The sequence below is a fragment of the Myotis myotis genome, unplaced genomic scaffold (genome assembly GCF_014108235.1).
Source record: "Myotis myotis isolate mMyoMyo1 unplaced genomic scaffold, mMyoMyo1.p scaffold_m19_p_13, whole genome shotgun sequence".
Taxonomy (NCBI): Eukaryota; Metazoa; Chordata; class Mammalia; order Chiroptera; family Vespertilionidae; genus Myotis; species Myotis myotis.
In genome coordinates, this window is record NW_023416317.1 from 51,845,866 (window position 1) to 51,871,076 (window position 25,211).

At 46.1% G+C, this 25,211-nt stretch overlaps 1 protein-coding gene across 2 annotated transcripts; it reads left to right on the top strand.

Annotated features, from left to right (window-relative positions):
- The first annotated feature begins 3,443 nt into the window (after positions 1 to 3,443).
- On the top strand, positions 3,444 to 6,231 carry EIF1B (eukaryotic translation initiation factor 1B). 2 transcript variants are annotated; one of them, XM_036333242.1, is made up of 4 exons: positions 3,451 to 3,732; positions 4,875 to 5,038; positions 5,438 to 5,539; positions 5,799 to 6,231. In XM_036333242.1, exons 1-4 carry the CDS (start codon positions 3,702 to 3,704, stop codon positions 5,841 to 5,843), a joined length of 342 nt encoding a protein of 113 aa, XP_036189135.1. In that variant the 5' UTR covers positions 3,451 to 3,701; the 3' UTR covers positions 5,844 to 6,231. The 2 variants fall into 2 exon arrangements, with proteins under 2 accessions (XP_036189134.1, XP_036189135.1); XM_036333241.1 differs by lacking the exon at positions 5,799 to 6,231 and having other exon boundaries at positions 3,444 to 3,732; positions 5,438 to 5,792.
- Positions 6,232 to 25,211: the final 18,980 nt, after the last annotated feature.

Sequence of the window (25,211 nt, forward strand, 5' to 3'; positions counted from 1 at the left end):
TGTGGTCTTCTGCCCTTCCCTCACTGGGAAAAAGGGGGGGAGGGGTATTCTTGGAGCATAGAATCAGGTGATCAAAATCAATTTTTTTTCATCTTACTGAGATGACCATAGAGCTTATGTCCTTTAATGTGTCGATATATTAGGGAAGGGGGGACCATCTCTTCACAATGTGGTAGAGTATCCTGTCTGTAACTAGAAGTTAAACCTCAATAAAATTTTACTATGGCTTCCCAAAGGGAAACAATATGTATCCCTTTTCGAAGAGCTTTCTGGAAGTTAGCTGGCTTGTGACTCTTGATTCCTTTCTTTCCCATGCTGTCCAGGAGGCTCATCACCTCTGTCTGAGAGATGCTAGGTCTCCGCCTCCTCTACTCAAGATCACCAAGTCTCCATTTCCCTTCTGACCTTGCCGACTAAAAGGCAACTCCCAGGCGCGGTCTTGCTTATATTTCTGTTGTAAAGGCCTGTTACTTTGATGTGTTAAGGACCTGGGGTGTGGAGGGTTCCTCAGCTCCTGGCTGGTGAACAATTCTCTGTAGTTAAGGAGGTTTCCGGGGACATGATTTTACTTTTGACCTACGTGAATATAGATAATGAGATAATGAATATAGATAATGCTGTAACAGAATTTCACATTCAATAAGGAATTAAACCCTTCTTATCATATACGTAACGTTTCCAGCATTTCATTTATGTCACACATTGCTAATATAACAACCAAGCATGATAATTCAAGATTTTCACTGACTTCTAACGGACCTGAACACTACACAGTGTCTAAAAGGTCTAGAAATACAGTGTACTTATTGTACTTTTTCAGAATAAAAACAGACTGGACCTATTGCTTTCAATTTACAGGTATTTCACCTAAAAAGTTTTCTGGAGGCTGAAAAAAATATCATTACAGTATATTATTTGAAAATGTAACAAATAAATGTAACTAATAAGCTCTGTGAATCTCACTGAGGCGGTAAAAGACCCTAGAGCAGTGGTTCTCAACCTTCCTAATGCTGCGACCCTTTAATACAGTTCCTCATGTTGTGGTGACCCCCAATTTCATTGTTACAAATTGAACATAATTAAAGCATAGTGATTAATCACAAAAACAGTATGTAATTATATATGTGTTTTCCGATGGCCTTAGGCGACCCCTGTGAAAGGGTCGTTCGACCCCCAAAGGGGTCGCGACCCACAGGTTGAGAACCACTGCCCTAGAGCCTCTTCCCATTTTGTATGTGTGTGTGGGGGGGGGGGGGCGGGATGTGGGGGGAAAGACGGCAAACTTTGGATGAAGGAGGACCCAAGGCCCTCACCGGATAGCATGTCCTCATGACTAGCAGGTATCAGAAACAGCTGCACAAAACCCACCATTGTCCTCATGTAGGCAAACTGCTGGGATGCTGTGCAATACATCACAGTGTCCCCTTTATGAGGCCCCAGAAAAATATCTCCTGTGGCTCAGGGCCGGGCAAAGTCACTCCTCCTGCACAACTGGTATGTCCTCACCCTGTAGACATAGGGATTTTCTAGCTCATTTCTCTCTGTGTGTCTCTCTTAGCCTTTAAGACAGTAAAGGCCAGTTGGGGGGGGGTCTATCTGTAGCATTGGGAGCTTTTATTTTTCAACTATTCTATTTTTTAAAAAATCTTCCCTGATTCCTTTAGTCCATACTACTGTGCTCTGCTAGTGATCTAAACTTTCTTCGGAAGTAAGGCCGAATATCATCACCTTAAACTAGACTGGTACCATTCAGAACTAAAAAGACGAGGTTTTAAGTCTTCGAATTCTCCTTGTTTTGGAACCAGCTCTAAAACTTCACACCGTAGTTTGGATATGTGTTAATTCGTTTTAAATCAGGACTAGAGGACCAAAAATGTAGTTGGATTCCTCAGTTAAGAATTTGAACTTTTTAAGGCAACTTATGTAACCTACAAAAGCCCCCATTTCTGCATCTGTTAAAGAGAGTAATAACTACATCATAGAATGGCTCTAGATTAATAATATTGTAAATAAACCTTACAACAGGCACGTAGTAAGCACTAGATGGTACCTATCACCAGCTTTAATTACAACAGATTATTAAATCCAGATATTCTACACCTGGGGTCTGCAGATACTTGTCCATGGATAAATTGTGGGGGTCGGGGAAAAGGGGGAGAATTCCTAAAACTGGACAGGAAAAAGGATTACACCTCCATTGTCACTAACTTCTAAGCCAAGTGTAGTATTTCCTTCATTAGGAATGCTGGGGACAGCACAGTAGTATTAGAAGGACCTGTCACTTTGCCCCAATAGAGGTCACAGGTATACTCCTGTTTCTGCTGTTGCAGATATCTCAAAATATGTTATCACCTTTTGAAATTCTAGTAGTCAGACCTACTGCTGGATCTTGTTAATGCAATGATAAAGAAACAACGCTATGTTATCCATGTATTGCTTTTAAGTTCACTATAATTGGTTTCCTTTGTAACCCTAGAATAGGTGTTTTATTTCATGCACTGAAGGCATATTCTGAGAAGGGGTGCAGAGGCTTCACAAGACAGTCATGGCATTTTTTAAAAAAGGTTAAGGACCCCTAATTTTTAGTCTGTCTCCTCGCTTCCAGAAAGCCAGCCACTGAGCCCCGCGGAGGCCCGCTGGGGTGAGCCCATTCCCCAAGTCCCGGGCGTGTTTTCTGTGCGCAGCTCGACAGTCTCTGGGACCTGACTCTGCACCAGCGAGCCTCTCGGGGGAGCGCCCTTCAGTCCCGATCAGGCACCTGCCGGGTTCACGGCTCTGTGTTCACACCCACGGGCGGGCTTTCCGGTGTGTTCGCCCGGCCCGTCCTGACCCCGGGAGCTCGCTAGATTCGCCGATTCTCGGGTCACACCCCGGACCTCCTGAAACCCGAACTCTGGGTCTCTGTGTTTTATCCATCCTTCCAGGAGATGCACGCAGGAGTCTGAAAACCGCCGCGCGAGGGGACCGGGAGGCGGCCCAACCCCGCGGGGAGGGAGGGAGGGCAGCTCCCACCTCGAACCTCGGTGGGACTAACGGGGCTCCAGCAACGCGGGGGGAGGAGAGGCTGGAATTTGGATGCGGGAGATGCTGACGGCAGCCATCGAGTCCAAAGGAGGTGCCATTACATTACCCCGGCCTCCAGGGTGACCGATGGGGATTACCCCCAGCTCTGACCCCTCGGTGCCGCCGCTGTAGGGCGAGGAGAGCCTGCGAGCGCGCGGAGAGGACGCCCCGACCCGCGGCCCCTCGCGGGTACCGCTGCACCCACCCGGACCGTCCTGGTCCTGCGGCCAGCGCTGGGCGCGAACTCCCTGCTGGGAATTGCGGTTCCGGAAGCCCACCGGCCCCAGGCTTTCCGAGCGCTGCTGCCTCTGAGAAACTACAAGTCCCAGAATTCCTGGCGCGGGCGAGCACGTGGGCGGGGCGGCGGGCTCGGCTAAATAGTCTCCATCGGCCATTTTGTCGGGGAAGCCGCAGCGCCGCCTCTTCTGTCGCGTCCTCGCCTCCGTCGCCGCCGCCTCTTCCTCCGCCTCCTCCCGGCTTCCGCCGCCGCCGCCGCCGCTGCTGCTCCCGCCGTGTCCCAGCCCCGGGGCGAAGCATCTCTTGATTTCCGTTTTCTCGCCCCTGCAGCCTCTTGACACGGTGATCCGGGCGGGCCCCGCAGGAATTTTATCCCTTCACCGGCCTCACATTAGTATCGCATGTCCACTATCCAGAACCTCCAATCTTTCGGTAAGACCCGCTGGCCGCCGTCCCCCGCTGGCCCCCGCGCGCCCTCGGCCGCCCCGCCGCCCCTGCCCGGGCCCCCTCCCCGCCCTCCGGGACCCCGAGTGGGGCTTTGTCTCGGCGCCCAGAAAATGGCGACTGGTCCCCCGCGACCCCTCCCCGAGCCGACCGGCCCCCGGCCCCGCTCCGCGGCCCCCGGCGCGGCCCCTGCCATCCCCTGCCATCCCCCGGCCCGCCGCCGGCCCCTCACCGGCCCCGCCGCTCGCTGGGGCGATGCCGCTCGGGGGTCGGCGTCCCTTCGCGGGCGGAGCTGCCGGGGAGCAGGTGTCGGGGGCACTTAGTGAAAGATGCGGAGACCGGCCTCCGCGGGGCCCCGGGGCCCCCTTTCCTCCGCTGGGAGAGTCGTTTGTCAGATGACGCCCCTCGATCTCTGCACACACACACACACACACACACACACACACACACACGTGTACATGGGTGCGTTTTTTTGTTCCTTTTTGCACGGCACCTTCACGGTGACATGATTGGGGGACTTGAATGTTTCTGTTGTCAGCAGAATGTCATCGCGGTGACGCACATTTTTTTTTTTTAAAAAGTGTTTTATTGATTTTTTTTTTTTTTTTACGGAGAGAAAGGGAGAGGGATAGAGAGTTAGAAACATCCATGGGAGAGAAACATGGATCAGCTGCCTCCTGCACGCCCCCTACTGGGGATGTGCCCGCAACCCAGGTACATGCCCTTGACCGGGATCGAACCTGGGACCCCTGAGTCCGCAGGCCGACGCTCCATCCTCTGAGCCAAGCCGGTCAGGGCAAAGCACATTACTTATGGCGGCTATAAAATAAGGGCTTAACATTTCTTGTCTCGTTAGCGGGCCGTGCTCAGCGGTGACGCTGTCTCCCTAGAACATCTTTCAGCCCGGATAGCCATGGCCGTGCCCGTGCAAAGCGTTCTCCTTTTGCGGGAGCACCTGGGAGGTTTTTTTATGCCCCGCCCCCACCCCACCCCCATTCCCATCCGCGGAAAAAGGGGGGACACTAGAACCTTCTCTGCTGGCTGTCTAGACTGCAGCCTACCCTAGACCTGGAAAACTAACGACTAAACGGTATTTTCCACTTTTGACTACTGTTGTCTCCCTTTTGCAGACCCCTTTGCTGATGCAACTAAGGGTGACGACTTACTCCCGGCAGGGACTGAGGATTACATTCATATAAGGATCCAGCAACGGAACGGCAGGAAGACGCTGACCACTGTCCAGGGCATTGCAGATGATTATGACAAAAAGAAACTTGTGAAAGCTTTCAAAAAGGTACAGGTGTTAGGGAGGAGAGGTTAAAGCGGGGTGCGGATGCGCACCTCTGCACTGGATGATGGTTCACAGCTAAGCAGTGCCGTCCAGGAAGGCCGTGTTCATTCTCCCACTTAACACTCGGGTGTTTATGTCTGGTCTCCGTCTTAAGATTGGCGTGGCCTTCTAGCAACAGGCGACATAATGTAGTTCTTGATGGTCCGAGTAACATCATTGCCTTTATTATGTGACCTGCTGGTTTATTTCAAATTACCTTGGGAGTGTTGGGGGTTGGGGGTTAGAGGAGACAGACTTGTTTCATGGACATAGTCAAGGCTACAGAGTAGTTGATTTTAGTCATACGGCGAAAATAAAACCTCAGTGTTTGACTCAGTTCTGTTGGACATGTATATTCTCCAGAAATTTGCCTGCAATGGTACTGTGATTGAGCACCCCGAGTACGGAGAGGTTATTCAGCTTCAAGGGGACCAGAGGAAAAACATTTGCCAGTTTCTCTTGGAGGTGAGTGGGTGCTTTGTGTACACCCTTGCGATGGCTTTGTCATTGGAATGGCTGGATCGCCCCTGCTTCTACACGGTGTTTTGTGGCATGTCAGGGTACTCATGTGACTGGAACTGTTTGTTGTTAACAGTTGGTGCCACCAAAAAAAATGTGATAAGCTATTAGCAATGCTGCTGCTTAATGGCTGCTCCATGTTTTCTTAGGGGTGAATTGATATAGTCCTTAGCATGATTCTGCTAAATTAAGTTTTATTTTGCAGGTTGGCATTGTCAAGGAGGAACAGCTTAAGGTTCATGGATTCTAAAATGAACCTAAATACATGGAGAATTTCTTGAATAATTTTATTCTCTAAATCCAGTTTGGCTGCCTTGTGAAATGATTCTCTGCAGTAAACGGACTTTTCATTTATTTAATCATTCAAACTTCCATTCACATCATCTGCATGATTACAGAAAACATGGGGTATGTAGGCTAGTAACACATAAGAAAATTGCAGTAAGATGGTAAAGAAACCCCGTATTCATCTTAACATGTTTCCAATGGAAAATATTTTGTTTTGAGTGTTTATTTGTTTATTGTTCAGTTTATTACTTTTCACTTGATAAATGTTTTTTGTTGTATTAAACCATGTATGTTGCAGCTTAACAATAAAATCTATGAATTCTGTGAGCAGTTAGGGTCTCAAATCTAAACGAGATGCACATATATTTTGTCTTTCATAATTGGTGTTCTCATTCTGTAAGTATTCTTTCTAATTAGCTTCAGCTTCTGTTAAAACCAAAGTGAGAAGATAACATTTATTATATGTACCTTGTGTTCTTCATTTACTGACTTAAAAATAAGAATAGAAACAAGGAATAAACTCAGCCAGGGGAAAGAATCTGCCAGAATATAGTGTTAAATCTTGAAAAGCTAATGTGAAGTAGCCCTGGGCCGGGTGGCTCAGTTGATTGGAGCATCGTCCCAAAAAGTTGTGGGTTGGGGGTTAGGGCTCATACCTAGGTTATGTACGGGAGGCAACCCATTGATGTTTTTCTCTCTCCTTTCTTCTCTCTGTAAAAACATATTCTTGGGTGAGGAATAAGAAAAACAATATGTGAAGTATAATTTAAACGAAGGTATTAGCACATGGAATTCTTTAGATGTTTTTTATGGTTATGTTACTACACTGCCACCATAAGTATCCCCAAGTGCCAGGTAATATAGTAGGCTTATGACATAAGTAAATGTAGTCATAGGCACTGCCCTGCAAGTGTGGGTGATAGTGATACCACCTTAGAGCTGGAAGACACTGGGTTCAGGTTAACTTCCCTTGAGTGCCAGAAAGTGCCAGTGTTGGGATGCCAGCCCAGGACTTCCAGCCAGAAAAGCCGTATTCACTGCATCATGGTTTTGGAGTGTTTCGCCGAAGGAAGTGAAAGCCACGTGCGATAACACATGGGAGCTGGAGTGGTACAAGAAATGATATGATTTGCAGTTCTTAATCGTGAGATTTCTGCAGCTTATCTTGAGTTTCAAACTTCTGCTTCTGATTGAGTAGTACAGTGGCCCTTGACTTACGAGTTTAATTCATTCCGTGACGAAGCTTGTAACAAATTACTCGTATGTCAAATCATAAAGTGAACGAGTGAGACACGTGCTGCTGGGCTGATGCTGTGGCGTTCACTGTGACGTTCGCTGCGCCAACTAGCGGTGGGGTATCTGAAGCTGGCTTGTAACCCGAATTTTAGCTCGCAACTCAAAGAAAAAAATCGGCCGAGAGACGGCTCGAATCTCGAAAAACTCGTTAGTCGGACACTCGTAAGTCAAGGCCCCACTGTAATTATTTGCTCAGCCATTAAAACCACTTAGTGAAGACAAAGAAATGCATCCACAAGTGTATACTTTTTAGCGTTATGCAGTGGAATGATGGTGGTGGAAAGAATGTCTGTCACATTCTGTACCAGCTGAACCCTTGCCCCTAATTTGATGATTCTGCTGCAGGCAGGGGGGGTGTTTTACAGACACTTAAGGAAGTAGGTCTTGTTATTTCCTATCCCATCTTACCTCCAATCAAGAGAGACTGGGACTATTGAGTACACCAAAGTAGAGTGCTGAATTTGATAAGTTCCTTTCTGATAAACATTAACATAATTTGACTAAAAAGATCAAGAGATTTGGGAGAATGATTGAGAAATCCTCACTTTGCTGCCTGCACCATTCTGTAATGATTTCAGTTACAGAGGTGCTATAGAAATCGTTTATGAAAATGATACGGCAGAAACACACTAACATGAAATTAGAGTGTTGTGCAAGGAACAGCGTGCAGTCTGGAGAGAACTTTAACCCACACTGAATTGTCTGCTGAGATGAGTGTTGAACAAAGGGGGTAGAGTGACAGTGGAAGCCTCGGGTGGGAGGAGAGGACCCTTCATCTTGGCCCCCACACGTAAGTTCTTGGTCTCCATATGCCAGCCCACCACATTGGATGGATCCAAGCCTGCGCAGAGCTGGGTTTTGTGAGGAGCACCACTCCTGATCCTTCCAGCCTGTGAGCCCAGACACCCAATTGGACTTCTCACCTGTAGGGCAGTCCCAGTCCTTAGAGCAAGAACTGGGTATGTGCCCTTTCCTTTCCTGACTTTATGCAGTGCAGCGAAAACAGGATGTAGTTAAGAATACAGGTTTCTGCACTTTCACTGAAACAAGTCAAAGGATAAAGTTGGAATATTCCCCTTGTGTGGGAAAGCTGACTGGGAGCCTCAGCGGTACCTAAGCATGGAAGCAGGGCTGACTGTTCTAGGCTTCAGGGGCAAAGGGCTAGGCAGCATTGTGCAATGGGAGGGGAAACAGACTTAACCAACGCAGCAAAAATAACTACCCAGATTGGGTATCTCCCTGTGCCTGCAGGGTGGGGAGCTTTTGATCTGCAGTTCCTTTAGGGGTCTGTACATTCAGGTGCAAAACGAAAAATGCCAAGTGGAGGACAAGAAGACTTGTCCCTGAAATTATAGACTTGGCAGAAGTCTTGGCAAGGAAATTGGTGTTTGATTGAGGGACAGCCTAGTGTAAAGAGCTACTAGCAAGGATGTCCTGTGCCCCTCAGTCCTGCCCCTCTCCCTCCTGCCCAGGAACGCCTGGGGCAGCAGCCTGCTCTACTCAGGAGATGCTGTTCTCTGAACCATCCTAGCAATGGGCTGGATGTGATCATGTGGAAGGAATAGTTCTAGTCCCAATCAGGAGGGGAGTGAACCAAAATGACTTGAGAAAAGCAGAATGGTAACACATCTCTCTGCCACCTGTCGCCAGTTGGGCTCCAGATAAAGAAATGGGTAGTTACACCTCAGGAAAAACCAACCTCATTAGGTCACCCACACAGACCTGTTTCATTGGTCCTGGGAGGATTTCCTGTGCCAAGCCAGGCTTCCGTGTGGGAAGGAATGAGGGAGGCGTGGCTCTGCTGTGGCTAAAACCAAGGGAATCCTCACTTGCCGTGGACTGCACCCAGCTGCCCTCACCTGACATGCAGGCAGTAGCCAGGCCACACTGCTTGTCTGGGACCAAGTGAATCAGAATTCAGGAGCAAAACCATGTCGGGCCCTCCGCATTGACGGCTCCTTTCACACAGCCATGCCAACTTTTAACTCCCTTTTTATCTGGATAACGGGAGCTCGGAGAAAGAAGTCATATATTGGAGGAATGGTTGTATTCCTTCACTCCTGGAACACCATTCAGAGTGGAGTTAGTGCCGTAGAGGAGGGGATGCCAAACTGGGCATTACTGTGCTGGGTGGCATGGCCTGTATGGAGGAGTTAAATGGCAGTTTAACCTCTGCCTTGGCCATGTGGTGCCAGTGTGGGTCTGGTGCCTCACCTGTTAGCTCTTCAGTCTGGTTTTGAACAGAGCAGGAGGAACAGTGCATCTGCTGTGTCTATAGCTGTTTTCCCAAAAAACTGAGGGCCTTATCTGAATCTCCATAGTGCCTTCATCTCAAACTTCATGCACAACCTACAGACTTTTTCTCATGCAAAAAGCAATTACTTAGAGATAGGCCCCATTCATTCAAGGCACAAAGTTCAAAGCCAAAATCCCCGACAGGGAATCTAAGTGACCCGGGCCCCCACACTGCTGCAGCCCTCTGCTGCAGCCTGGAGAGTTTCAAAGGGTCTCTGGGCCTACCAAAGGCTGGCTATAAACCTGGGGTTCGTCTCCATGTGTCCCTCACCCACTCTTATCAGGACCCCAAGACCCTGTTCCCCGGTCCATTGGGCAAGGAACAGCGTGCAATCTGGAGAGCAGAGATAGAATCAGACAGTACTTTAACCCATGTCAGCCATGACAAGTTCTGTGGGGGAGACATCCACAAGTCCACTCTGAATGCTTATTGCCATGGACTTGTTAGATTGGACCATGGGAACTACTCGCAACTTACTTGATACACCAAGTTTGTTGAAATGAAACAGCATCGGGTACCCAAAAAATGATATATTAAGTAGGGAGTTAAAAGGGGGCAGTGGGTGCTTAGGCAAGTATGTAGTCCTTTCACCCCCTCTTGTGGCCATTTGAAAAACTAGCTCGCTCCTGGTAGTTCAGGGTGAATTATGGGAGGTTTTAAATTGTTACAGGCAATTAAAGCACCTGCTGACAGGTTTAATTTTGTCATCCCTCACATGTTATGCAGAAATTGATCTAGCCAAGCCTTTATTCTTGAAATCCATAAAAATCTATCTCAATTTTCTTTTACCTGAGAGAGACCAAAAAATGCTTTAAGAGTCTTACCCTGGGGATGTATAACACCACTTCCCCTGCTATCTACTACAATGTTGTTAGGAGGAATTTAATTGAAATGTAAACACAGGCATCTGTTTATGGCCTCCAGAGACTAGGTGATTAAGCTAGAAAACAATCAGGGCTCCTCCTAAATTGTCACAAGTTGAGGTACACAATCTGGAATTACTAAGTATATGGTGTGATGTTCTCAATCTAAACCTCGTCTTAGACCAGTAAACAGCGAGCCTTTTTGCCTGCTGGGGACACACCCACTGAGAGGGTCACTTGAAGATTAGCAACTTCCCTTTGGGAAAAGTAGTAACTAAACTCCTTTAAAGATCCAATGTCTACAGTCCAGGCACACCTCAGAGATACTGTTTCCAAACTAGCACAGTGAAGCGAGTACTGGTATATATATATATCTTTACTAGAGGCCCAGTGCACGGATTCATGCACCGGTGGGGTCCCTTGGCCTGGCCTGCACCCTCTCGCAATCCGGGACCCCTCGGGGGATGTCGGACTGCCAGTTTCAGCCGAATCCCCGCAGGCCAGGCCAAGGGACCCCACCCATGCACAAATCCATGCACTAGGCCTCTAGTATGCATATAAGATCTTTGGTTAATCTCTTCCTGCCCTCCCCCTCCCCCCTTTCCTCTGAGATTCATCAGTCTATTCCATGTTTCCAGGCCTGTGTGTTGAACATGTGCCCCCTGGTGGTCAGTGCGTGTCATAGTTACCAGTTGAATGGTCAAACCATTGCTTAGGCTTTTATATATATAGATAGATTTCAGAGAGGAAGGGAGAGGGAGAGAGAGAGATAGAAACATCAATGATGAGAGAGAATCACTGATCGGCTGGCTGCCTCCTGCACACCCCCCATGAGAGATCAAGCCCGCAACCCAAGCATGTGCCCTTGACCGGAATCGAACCTGGGCTTCTTCAGTCTGCAGGCCAACACTATCCACTGAGCCAAAACGGCTAGAGTGAGTCATGATCTTTTTGCTGGTGGAAAGTCTTGCCTTCAATTTGTAAAAAAACACAACGTCTGTGAAGCACAGTAAAATGAGGCGTGTCTGTACATGAAGCCATTCCGTTAGTTCTAAGGAACCCAGAATGGGGCTCAGAAGGCTGGTTCATTATAACACACTCACCTGGAGAGCCTCCAGCAGATCTCACCTTTATAAGCAGGGGAGGCCTCCTGAGAGTCCATGACAGCCCAGAAGTTGTCCTTGAGGGATTTGATCCCACCTGAGTCAATGTCAGCATCCCGAGATGGTCACATTTGGACCCTGTGCATCCCTGAAGTGGGAAATGGCTAAGATCAATTGGGAGGCGTTTCTTCAGAAAATGTGCTCTCTAACAACAGATTCTTTGACCCTGTCCACATTTCTCCCCATCACTGCCCCTCATTTCTCACTCCCTTGCAATGAGGTGAAAATGGCTAACCTCTTTTGAACACTTGTAACCTGGAGCACTGAGTGCTCTGCCTGTGTCAGCCTGTGTGATTCTCAGACTTCGTGGCCCAGACTTTGATTCCCTGGCTTTCCATTGTAATTACCCCGCCCCATCCATGGCTAACAAATGAGCCTGTCTTGTTTTTGCTAGTTGACTTTCCATCTCTCCCAACCCCACTAACATGTAAGGTACACAGAGACGCCTGTAGGAGGTGCTGTCAGTACCTCACTCGTGTCCCCTTGGCACTCACCATTTCCGTGCTGTACACCAGGTGCTCAACCGCAGGCATCTGTGACCTTTGCTCGAGGGTTTCTCTGGCCCCAGGAGCACCTGGGCCTACACAGGGTAGGATGGAAGACCAGGGGTTAACACCTGCCCCCACCCCTGCTTGAGCAGCCCTCCATCAAGGACTGATGGGAGTTCCTATAGAAGTATCCCAGCTCCCTCAGACTCTGGTGGGAAAACTTGGAAGCATCTTCTATCCTGGCTCCAAAATTCTCCAGCAAGACCAGGCCTCAGCTGTCCACCATGGACCTTCCATAAAACACCCTTTCCTGTCTCGTTTCTCCATACTTCTACCAGTGCTTCCAGAGATCACCTCCCAAATTGGTAGAAGTATGGAACCCTCTAAGGCACCTCTATGTCTCACCCCTAGTGCTTAGAACAGGGTCTGGAACACAGTAGGTGCTCAGTATTTGTTGAACCAATGACTAAATCTCCCGTCCTCTGACTTCCACGCACCCCTTGGGAAATTCCAGTCTGATTATCCTATAGCATAGCTGTGGATCAGTCTCAGCTTTGAAGGCATTTGGATCCTGTGTGTCCCTGAAGTTGGAAATGGCTAAGATTATTGTCATAGGATTCTTCGAACACAATTATTTCTGGCACGCCATCTCCTTACTCCCACCTTCCGTCTGAACTCGCTGGAGTGGGGGAAGAGGATAGGAACGCAGTTCCAGGAGAAAGAAAGTTGGCAGAATGCCTGGCAGAGACATATTCTACCAGGGACTTGAAAAGACCAGGGTTCCAGGATTCCAACCCAGACCCCAGATTCCTACCCTACAGGAACTCCTCCCCCAGCTGCCATGCCTCACAGGCTGCTCCTAGCCCGTCAAACCCACCTTCACCCAGGCCCTTGTCACATTGTCTTCTTTAAGTTTTACTGAGATATAATTCACATACCATAAAATCCAACCATTTTAAGTATAGAGTCCTCTGTGTTATACTATAATCACAAACTTGTGCGACCATCACCACAAGTTCAGAACATCTCCTTGCCCACAAAAGAAACCTCATGCCCATTAGCAGTCAGTCATTCCCCATGCGTATGTTCTCCTGTGGGCGTGTATCGTTTTGGCTTTTACATTTAAGTCTTTGGTCCATTTTTAATTAAGTTCTATGTATCGGTGTAAATTAGGGATATAAATTCATTCCTTTTCATGTGGATATCCAGTTGTCCCAGCATCATTTGTTGAAAAGATTAGTCTCCCCCATTGAACGGTCTTGGCACCTTTGTTGAAAGTCAGTTGGCCACAAATGAGAGTGTATTTCTAGTCTCTCAACTCTTCCATTGATCTGTGTATTCTTATGCCAAACCCACGTTGTCTTAATTACTGTAGCTTTGTAGTGAGCTCTGAAATCAGACAGTGTGAGTCCTTCCACTTTCCTTTTTTTACAAGATAGTTTTTCTCATGTCACAACATGCTATTCTTTTGATGTTATCCTCAACTGTTCAAAAATAGAAAATCCACCCTTTCTTAACTAACTGGCCATAGAAAAACAAGTGACAGGACAGATTTGGCCCAAGATCCATAGTTGACAGGTGCTAATTTAATGCAACATGAGAATTGTAGTGCTTAAAGAAGTCACACATTGAACCAAGAAACTGGTTAGCAGCTCATTCCCACTAAAATGGTATTTGCAGAACCACAGTTGCTGCGGGTTTTTACCCGAAGCCCCTAAATCTAAATCTAACCACAAATCTAAATGTAAACCGTGGTCGCCCAGCAACAGTAGATGAAAGCCTGGGTAAAGAGGCATTTCCAAGGCAGGCAGGGAGGGGGCCTGCGGGACAGGCCACGGGGCCTCCAAGGCCTCAGGGACCTGCTCACAGGTAGTCGGGGCCATGATAGGACCTACATCCAAGGCCAAAGTTGCATCCATGGGTTCATCCGGAGTCACACAGCACATCCCACTCGGCTTGGAGAGGGAGGGACAAAACCAGCGATCAGAGTTGCCTTTTTGGCACAGACAGTGCTGTGTCACTGGGACTTTTTGTCAAAGGGCCTGGATTCTGCTGTCAGCTTGCTCTGTGATCGGGAGAAGCTCCAAACCCCAACTGCTTGGCAAAATCCGTGCACAACCTCATTCTGTGTGGTGGGAGGCATGGTAGCTGAGGTCCCAAACCTCAGTTTCCTTATCCAGAAAGTGGAGATGATGATAACCTCAGAGACTCATTGTGGGGATTACTTGCACAGTACTTGGCATGTAATAAGCATTTAATACATGCTGTTATTACCTATCAAAGGAGAGAACATTGGTCATGGTAACTTTATGGAAGTCAGTGAAGTAAGTACATGTTGTGAACGTATAAGAGTAAGAGCTTAAGTGGAATTGTAATCGTCTCTTTACAAGCCAGGCCTGCAGAATCCTGGGGACTAAATCAACATGCTAGGTTGGTGGCAGGGCACAGCAGCCTTCAGAGAACAAAAGAGTGGCTTTGACCTTGAGCTGCTTAATCTCTGGAGCATTGTAGTTATGGCTCCTCTTTTATTCTTATTTGTATCTTCTCTTTTTTTCTTGATCAGTGTTGCCAGAGGCTTATCAGTTTTTCATTTAAAAAAACTTCTTTGGCTTTCTTGACCCTCCCAATTATATGTTTATTTTCTGTCTTATTAATTCCTGCCCTTATCTTCAACACTGTCCTCCTTCCACTTTCTCTGTTCTATCCTTTTTATAGCTTCTAAGGTTAGACACTCAGCTTACTAACTTCTCCTTGTTTCCACTGTAAGCATTCAGGATATAAATTTCCCTTGTGCAGCTCACACTCGGGTTTCGGTAGTATTTTCATTAGCATTCGCTGAGAAACATGTTTTAGTTCCCGTCACATTTGGTGTTCTCCGCTCCTTGGGGACCTCTGTGGTCTACCCACTCTGCTCAAATCTGCAGGAACTACACACCTGCTCTCAGCTTCCTCCTAAATTCAGTTCATTTTCACAGCTTGTGGCAAGCTGTCCTCAGATATTGTATTTGGAGACATCATTATCTTGGTTGTTTCTCTTGGTTACAGTGTGGCAGGGATATCTTTGCTCTAACCACAAATTCCCAGGTGTATTTTGTTATTTTACTAAATTGAAAAAATTAGTAGATGCAGTTCCCACATATGACCAATAGGTGATGCTATTGACCTATTTACCGCTGGCCCTTAACATTTCCACCTGTAATCTAATTGCTATTTGCTTGGGTGCTGGTGATGCGATGCGGGTCTGCCAGACGTGCTTTGAGTTGCAAGGGTTCATAGTGCGGGGCATAATAACAGGAGTCCGTGCGGTGGCTTCAGAGAAGTCCTGCATTCGAATCCAGGCTCCACCACCTCCCAGCTGTGTGACCAGGTCAAGCCAGCTAGCTCTCAGAGCCTCGGTTTCCTCAGCAGTAACTTGGGATATTTTGCTTAGTGACGCAGTGTCCACTGTCGGGGTGAAATGAAGTGATGGGAGTATGACTTTGAACTCAATACTTTGCCATGAAGGAGCTGTTGAGCTTTTAAGGAATGTGAGACTAGCTGGCAATGTGAACACTGGTATACCCTGAGCCCTGAGCCACTTCTAGTTTGTCATGGAGACGACATAGGGAACCACTTTCAAACCCACCTGATCCGTAGAATCACCTGGAACACAGTGAAAATTCACCAACTCTTGAGACCCATCATATCCCCGACTCTAGAATCTCTGGAAGGGTGGGGTTATGTTTTTAATAAGCGCTCAGCTGGATTCTTGAGACCAGGCCAGTTTGAAACACTGGCGTACAGAATATAAAAATATGGAAGGACCCGCCTCCATTCTGGAAACGCGGGGAAAAGGCCCTCCGTCTGCTTGAAACGGCAGCATTTTCCCGTTAGCTTTCATAAAGATAGGGTCAAAGGCAGCCTGGGAGACAGCCCACCCCTCTAGTGAAGGAGGGAAGAGGAAGAAAGTGGGGGTGCCAGTCACCAGACAGCCCCACACGCCTCTTATGTTGGAGGGACGGGGCCAGGCTGGGCCAGGCCTCCAGGCTTCCATCCAAGGGGCCCGTGGGCTTCCGGAAGGCAGGGCCTAGGCCTTCCTGCTTGGCCCCGCACACCTAGCCTTGCCTGGGGCTGCTGCTTCAGGGGGAGTGGGGGGGGGGGTAAGGGAGGAGTCAGTAGGATCAGGAGATATCATGATATTGTGCCAGACCCTTTATCGCTGTCATATCAAAACTTAATATCAGACTTTCCTAGAATTCCACTTCAGGGCAGCATCACCTCACTTGAGCCTCCAGGGGAGGAGGGCAGGAGACTAACCCCCATTTCACAGGCGAGGAGACTGTGGCTGGAGGCGCCCTGGCCTTGCCCAGCCAGTGTGTGATGAGGCCACAGCCTGAACCTAACAGGTGCTTTTCTGATCTTCCAGTGACTTCTCTGAGTCATTAAGTCAGCTTGGCAGTGGCTGGAAAAGCCAGCTTATCAGCCCCAGTTAAAAGTATTGAATAGTTTTCTCTGTGCCCTAATTATTTTTCTAAGAAATGAGGGAGATAGATAGCAGCTTTTCTTCAGTTGGTTATTCAGTTACTTAAATGATAGGACCAGAGAGCAGAATAATAGAAATAATAATAAAAGGAGATGAAATAAAACTCTCTTTAAGCCTTTCCTAGGACCTTGGTGATTCTCTTAGGAAAAAAATACAGTCACACAATTAAGGCCACATTGTAAGCTGAGTCTTTGTCAGCAATGCCCAGGGTGTTGAGGGAATTTAAGGGCTTGAGGTTGAATGATGTAAAGTCTGCTTGGCAGCCGGAGAGTGCCATGTCTACCAGGAAATCTTTGCTTCCTAAAAATGGAAGCACTGCCTGATAAAACCAGGACAATTACAGCCACGACTCATTTGTAACTGAATGCTTGTAATGGGAGTTGAAAACCCCAAATCTAATTTGTCAGTAATGGACAAAACATTCTATCTATAGAGACATCCATTGCAGATAAACAGTGAGCAGTATCTTCTGCCTTCTTCCATTTACATCTCCTTAGGAATGGCAGCTTCATTGGCTGCAGAACCGTTGCCGGCATTAAGGAGATGTTGAACCTTACAACAGGAAGCCTTGGGGGCCCAGGGTCACCCTGCGGTCAGGGCTGGGGTCGGAGGCCTGCCCCCAGTGAATGAGGAATGGCACAGCTGGGCTTCGTGTTGAGGAACTGAAATGAACACACGCCATGCTCCCTTCCACACGTGCAGAGCTCACTGGCTACGTTGTCAGCAGGACTTTACTGTTGCATTGGACTCGTTAGTATAACTGCCATGCCGGGAGCCTCCTGCCCGGGAATGACTCCCTAAAATGACTTCCTGAGTTCTCCCCCCACGGTTTCTGCTGTCCATCCCTCACCTCTCTTGAGGCTCTTATTGCCATGGTTCCCCCCAGCATGCCTACTCCCACAGACCACGTGGTTGGCCTAGAGAGTCAGGGAGGCTCCTGACCCTTGGGGACAGTTCCTTTCTCCTTGTCAGAGCTGCTCAATGAGTTGTTCAGCCATTGAAAAGTCCAGGAGCACATTTCCAGAAACTTCCTATGAAAAGGGTTGCAGAACGTCGTCATCAACAGCTCTTTTACACTTCTAGTAATTCATTGCATGGACCCAGCCAGATTGGAAACTGGTTTCACCTCAGTTCTGTAAACACCAGTGAGAGCCTAGGCCAGAGGCTTCATGTCACTGGGCCCCAACTGCAAAGATAACTTCTAAGGGAGTCTCCAGCTCCAGAATTGATCCTTCCACCAAGTCCTTTGCTTAGTTGGCATCACAAAGCATAGAGAGCATCTTGCCAATGCATCCTGCCAGCCTCACTCCTCCTTTCTATAGTTTCTGAACGTAGCCTGGCATTGAATATGACAGGCAGTCAAAAATGTTTGATGTTTGAATGAATGAATGAATACATTGAGAATTTTAACAGACTACCTGGAACCTCTTTGGTCCTGGATGTGGCAAATGACAAGCCGGCCCTGGAGTTGTAAGGATTAGCTTCTCTCACCTCTTCTACAGTTAAACAGGACAGCCTTTGAGCTCTTACTCCTGTTCCCTGCCCTTCCCCCACCTCAGTCCCCACCACCTGCTAGATATCATGCCTGGGAATGAGCCCTTAGAGCCCTGGGGGAAAGTGCTTAACCAGCCCTAGATGAAACACACTGTGCTTAATAACAAGTTATGCTGCTCCCAAATTGCATCTTGTCTTTACCAATATCTGTAATTGACTTTTCGGTAAACCAGCAGCCAAACTCATCATTAGCTCTGGGAGAGAGATCTATTGTCAAGTTTAAGGACAGAACATTTAGCTTGAAGTCAGCATTCCTCCAATTCTCAAAGTGGCAGCAAATGTAAGAAAGTTAAAATCTAAGGCCCATGGCAGTGACAAGGGATCAAAAGTGGTAGTTATTGTAAATGTGTTGGTTTTTCATTTAATAGCATGAATATTTTCCCCCCAGAAAAACTGTTATTAAAACACTATTGATGATGTCAAGGAATTATTAAATTAACTAGTATCCCAGAGCACGGATTCATGCACATTGAAAGGAAATTAATTAGAATATTTTAATATCGCTATTCGCATCTTGCTAATGAAAAGAAAATAGGATTCTACCGAGTCTCCTACCTACCTACTCCAGGACTTCTGTGAGGATCAAATGAGATGAGGCACAGGAAAAGCTTAACAAACATTTGGTTAAACTAAAATGTTTGCACCTGGCTATAAAGCAAGTTGGGTTCCTGGGTTGAAGAAACTCCAAGGAGGCTAGTTGCTAGGGAGAGGAAGCTGGGCATTGCTACGTGACATCATTATCCGGTGCCCACAGCCACCGTTTCCGGGCTGGGCTGGGTTGTGGGTCCTATTTTGCACCATGGGGTCTTGGCAGCATTGGCTGCGATTTGGTGGGGTGTCGCTCCAGGGTGGGGTCAGGGCCTGTATCCCACTTGAGGGAGTGTTGGTTTTTCGGTGCCAGGTCCACAGTGCTGTTTATTTTTAAATGGCCAATGCGGGTCATGGAAGCTCCTGTGTTGAGCATCTGCCCCCTGGTGGTCAGTGCACATCCTAACTACTGGTTGGATGGTCAGACAGACACTTCGGCTTTTATATATATAGATTCTATTGCATTGAGATTAGTTTATTTTATTGGACCATGAGAACGGCAAACCTCTTCAGACTTCCTTTTGCCTTACCTTCTTTTACACTAATATTCATCTTAATAAAAAAAAATAGAAGCAAATGATCTTTGGAACACTATGCAAGAAAAAAATGTTGGTTGCCTTGGCAGAGGAGAAGTAGATAGAAAAGGGCAGAAAAGAAGGCAGACTTTTTACTGTATTATTTGAATTTTGAAGCATATGAAAATACTTTCTGTTATAAAAATGAATAAGAAGATAACACAGGCACATCATTTAAAAATTAATAGTAATAAGAGACAGTCTCTGCCCTTCTCCCCACCTTGTCCTTCAGAAGCATAACTTTCAACTCTTTGGGCTGCTTTTTCTTGTACTTATTCTCACATTTTTTAAGTGGAGTGTTCTTATTGCTACTTCTAGATTTACCTGTTTTAGAGAGTGTCTGTTGATTTTTAATTATGGTGTTCGAGATTGTAGTTCTCTTACATCCCATGACCATCTGCTTCCCCTTCTTCAGCCTCACAATATGGGTTATATCATAGTTGTGTTTTGTTTTGTTTTGTTTGGCTTAAAAAATAGCCAATGTAAGTATTATTCACTGGTGAGCCAAGCAGTTCTATGATTTGCTTCTTCCTCTTACGATTTTCTATTTTTCCTATAAAAACTTATAACTAAGTTTTTATTTGCTTAATTTTCTGTCATATTTTTTCCAGTGATCCAATAGATCTGTCACATGCCTAAGGGCAATTTTTCCAAATGCCCCAAAACATCGATGTTCCCCCAGACCGGTGTTTTCTTCTGCCTCCCCCGAGATGACCAGTGCTGGCTATCAGCTGCGGCATCCAAGGGGATCCACTCCCTTCCTCGGAGCCTCCTCTGTTCATTCACACTCACTTTTCACCGAGACTCTGTTACCAACACAGTCCTACTTGGAAAAAGGTAAATGAAATTCTGTTTCCTCAAGGGACATGCCCACCTCTCGAGGCTGCCACCACACCCTGAACGTTCCTCCCTGAGACTCCCGCTCCAGCTTCTTAGGTAAGTGAGGCTCGAGGTGTCCGTACGTTTCACTCTTACCGCAACACATTGCAACGTAACCAGCACTGTGCCTGATCCGCAGACAGGGATTGGTTTATGTGCCTAGGATCACGGTGGATGCAAAGTATCAGACACATTCCCTGACGTCAAGGACTCCGCAATCAGGCTGGTCCAGCGTAGGGAGAACAGGGCTGTTTTTCCCTTTCCACCTCTGACTGACATTTTTTCACTCCTTGAGTGTAATAGACCTTGTTCGGTTTTCTCCTTTTTGTTCTTTTCTTCTGTCTCTTTATTCTGTGCCAGATAAAACATTAACATTTTACTAATCCAGGTATTTTAGTAATTTGGGGGGAAACTCATTGTGCTTCCACAGTTTTCTATCTGCGTAACCTTTAACAAGTTTGTTAGTCTTGTTATGCTTCAGTTTCTTCACTTGTAAAATGGAAATAATAATAAAAGTTTTCTATTAAATTTGTTGTGAGCATTAAGTGAGATCAATGGGAAGAATTTAGCCTACTTCCTGATACATGGTAAGCAGTCAATAAATATTAGCTATTGTTTATATATTGGGATGATTATTTTTTATCATCATCACCATTTTATTTGGTCGTGGAAGAGAACCTTAATGCACAATTTCACCATCTTCTAGTATTCAGTGTTACTATCAACAAGTCTGATACCAATCTGATTTCCATGCCTTTGTAAGTGAACTGTTCTCTCTTTCTCTCCCTCTCTCTCCAATATCAATATTTTGAAAATTCACAATGAAGTATCTTGTTTGCCTCCTTTTTAATCCCTTGTGCTGGGTACTCAACTTAGCACTTTCGATCTGGACATTACTTTTCTCCAAATCTGGGGATTTTTCTTATATTACTTCTCAATCTCTCCCTCTCCATTTTCTGTGTTCTATCCCTGAATCCTGCAACAAATAACATAGGATTGTCAAGTCCTCTAAAGACCCCAGTAGGTAGAGGGGGACACAAAATTTAATTTTAATCTTTTATCTTTCAAAGAAATATATTTAAAAGATGAGCAACCCAATAGAAAAACATGAGTAAATGATATGTACTCCCAGTTCACCAAACAAACAAAAAACAACAACTGGCAATAAAACATAAAAACACAATAAAAATTATTTTCAATGTTTAGATATGGTTACATCATTCTATCTTTGTTATAAGAATAAAGGATGGAAAATTTTTAATTTCCCCAGATTTCATATTTTCATTGGTTTTTCTAGAGCCCACAAATGTATTTCCTTTGGCCCATCATAATTTTTTCTTAGATCAGATGAACAAGTTAGGTTTACAATTTCAAAATAAAAATGAACTCAAAGAAAGAAGAGCCCAAATATATTCAGTTCTTTAGTCTCACTGACTGTCTTCTTTGATTCCCATTATCCATGGTTTGATTTATTTTGGTACTGAGTTCTTGCTAATATCTGTGCTGTCAGTATAATTACCAAAGTCATATTAACTGTGAAGGTTTTAGAGCTTGACATTTCTATATTTAAAAACAACATAATCACTCACAGTTAAAATTAAAATTTTAAAAGTTAAAAGGCTAGGCCAGAAGGCTACACATCACATCTTCTGACTTAGCTCTGGAATAATTTTTAAATTATATTATTCAAGGCAATGCAGTTATCTCCTCTTCTCTACAAAGAACAAGAGGAGACAGAGGAACTTAAAAATGGAAGCACATGAGAAAGGCCTGGAGGATGAAATGTGGTTCATCCACCTCTGAATTTTCTCTCCTTCATGGCATGAGCTGGACTATTGATTCTATCAGAGTTCTATCTCATCAACATGTATCATAACCAGCATTCCTGATTATATCCAACCCCATCTGAGCTATTTGAAGACCTTGGTATGTCCTGACCAGTCACACTATTGAAAGCCCCACCTATAGTCTTATCAAATCCTTTATAATAAACCTATATCATAATCATTTATTGAAAATTTACATTGTCCTAGAAACTTGGCATACATTAGTGAACAAAATTAAGGTCTCTATTGTGGAGACTTAGTTCAATATAATTTATTTACAACTAAAGAAGAGTCAGGTTAGGTTGAGTACAATTGAATGGTTGGCATGTTACATTAAGTAGGCACTTGTATTAGTCAGGTTGGGTTAGACTATGCTGAGATAACAATCTCTAAAATCTCAGTGGCTTAACATAACACAAGTTTATTTCTGACTCGCTATCTGTCCAGTGAGGTTGGAGGCGCTATGCTCTACGTGGTCACGTGGGAACCGAGACTTCAGAAAGCATCGCCACCTTGAAGTTGCACCAGTGAGAACACATGACTTGGTCAGTCTCCATAACTGGGAAGGAGTAAGCTGGAGAGTCACACACTGACTCTAAAATGCCCCATATTAGGAGGGGACAGAGGCCACTCCCAGTCATCCCTAATGGCCCAATCCAACCGCAAGGCCCCACCTACCTGCAAGGGAGTAAGGAAATGCAGCGAGCACAGGGCTGTTCATGAGCTGTAAATGTCCCTTCCACAAAACTTATTTAATATTTATTGATGTTATTTTGCAGTTTTCCTTTTATATTTCTGAGCCAATCATTTTTTTTCAAGCCACAAATATTTGCATGAAGAACCATGGGCTCCAAGCACTGTTCTATAAGCACAATTGTTTGTATCTCCTGATAGCTTGTTAAAAGCCAAGCACCTTATCGGAACTTCTATATGTGTACACAAACGTGCAGCTCCTTCACAGCAACCCTGTAACAGAGCTACGCCTCCTGTCCCCGTCCTGCAGCTGAGGAAGCGGAGGCGCAGAGGGGGGGGCACACAACCAGTGACTGGCAGGGCCCGGCTTGTATCTCCTGGTTACACTGCCTTTAAACAGGAGGGATAAGGCAGCCCGGGAACACGCAGTACTTCTCTTTTCTGCCTGAACCAACACTTACGGTAACAATAATGAAAGAGGAGAGAAAAGAAAGGGGGAAAGCAGGACTCCTCCTGCCCAGTTCAAGACCAGTGGCAAGCAGTTCTTGTTTTCCTATGGGTGTGCTTCCACCCAGTACAGTGCTATAAAGAGACAGGAGAAACAGGCGATGCCCTCATCCTTCAAAAGCTTAGCATTTCAGTACCCACCGCGGCCTGCCTTCCGATCCAATGGGATGGAATCCTGACTCACTAGGGCTGTCCCAGTAGAGTTCATTTTGTTTCCAAACGCACATCTAATGCGATTAAGAAATGGAAGTGATTAAACAGAGAGTTCACCAAGGTAATGATTCTCATGATCATGCCCAAAGCAAATATAAATGCAGCCAGTTCACTTGAGATGGGGCCTTATCCCACACCTGGCCATTAGAGGTCTAGAAGACACCCATGACTCAGCACACGCTTTCACAGTGCGTGTCCTTTATGTCTGGGTTTCTCTCGGTGTGTCACCGAGGATAAACAAGACTCGGCTGGACACGGCATGCATGAGCACGCACACACTCATTCCCTAGAGTAAGAAGGCACCCCCGAGAGCTGGCCTGAGCCATTCCATTTATATCAAGTTCAAGAACAGGCAAGCGTATTTATGGTAACAGACGTCAGACTAATGATTAATCCTGGGAAGAGGTACCAGGGAACATTCCAGAGTGAAGGAAATGTTCTCTATCCTGAATTAGGTGGTGTTTCCACATTAAAATTCACCAACCTAAGCACCTAAGATTTGTGTACTTTATGTATAAAGTTTACCTCATCAGTGTACTGTACTCTCCTCCCTCACTAGAAATCACTAACCAGATAGTACACCATTCCACCATAGGGGCGTCAGACAAGCCAGGAGTCGCCTTTACACACATTAGCTGGTGACCTTGGCTAAATCACCTACCTACTCTCTCTAAGCTCCAACTTCCACATCCTTAAAAAGGAGCTAATCACTGTGCCTACCTTTAGGTGTTCCTACCTACACACCCCTAACCCCAGACACAAAAAGCCATGTTATATTTATGAATTCATATATCTCTATCTCTCTCTATAGCTATGTCTCTCTGTATCTCTATATCTCTATATCTATACCTATGCCTGTGCCTATACCTGTATCTCTATCATCTATATATCTATATCTATATCTATATCTATATCTATATCTATATCTATATCTATATCTATATCTATATCTATATCTATCTGAATAACCTCGATGGCCCATCAGTACTGGAGACAGAATCAATTGCATCCAACAACTGGTTCACAGTCCCTAAAGGAAGGAAGAACCTCATCTTCACACAGTCCCAGAGATGCATGAGGAGGGGCTCAGGAGGTGCACACCTGAAACTCCAAGCTTGGAAGTGGATCCTGTAGAAGTTACCGAGACAAAAAGGCAAGAAGTGGGGAGTGCGGAGAACCCTGCAGCTCTGGGAGGCCTGTGCACCTAGCCAGGCTCAGGCCACTGTGTTCGGCTGTGTGGGTTGCACGCTGCTCAACTCCAGGGCTGTGGTCCACGGGAATGGTGCCCCTGAAGCTGTGTTTGCAGGACCACTGTGAGGGGCACCATTGGAAGGCTGAGGTCTCATCTGCTGAAGGTCCCACCAGCTCCAGGAGAACCTCTCGGGGCAGAATCTCACCTTGGCTGCATCAGCCCTCCACCTGGTGATTTCTCACAGGAGCAAAACCCGCCACAGTGGGACTTGGTTCCATCCCTGTCTGAGTGCCCTGCTCCATTCAACTCCACCCGGTAATGTCCCAGGAAAACTTAATTCCAATGGTGAAGGTGTGAGACCCTGCGATTGTACTTGGGGAGGTGGGAACCTTTGAGCTGAGCCATGTTAGTGGTCCCACCCCATCATATCTGCTGATAGCAGTAGTTTTACTGTTCATACTGCTAAACCTCTAACTGGCTGATTGGGACCTTTGATATATAGCACAACTGTGATACAAATGAATTTTTAATAAATAGATGAAGTCAAAACAAGTAAAGAAACGCTGCCATAAACAAAGAGAGAATCTGAGGTCAGAGGAATCTGTATCAGCTAAAAATTACTCTAGACCAAGAGAATGTCAGACCCAAATATAGACCTCAGAGGCTGGAGGCTAA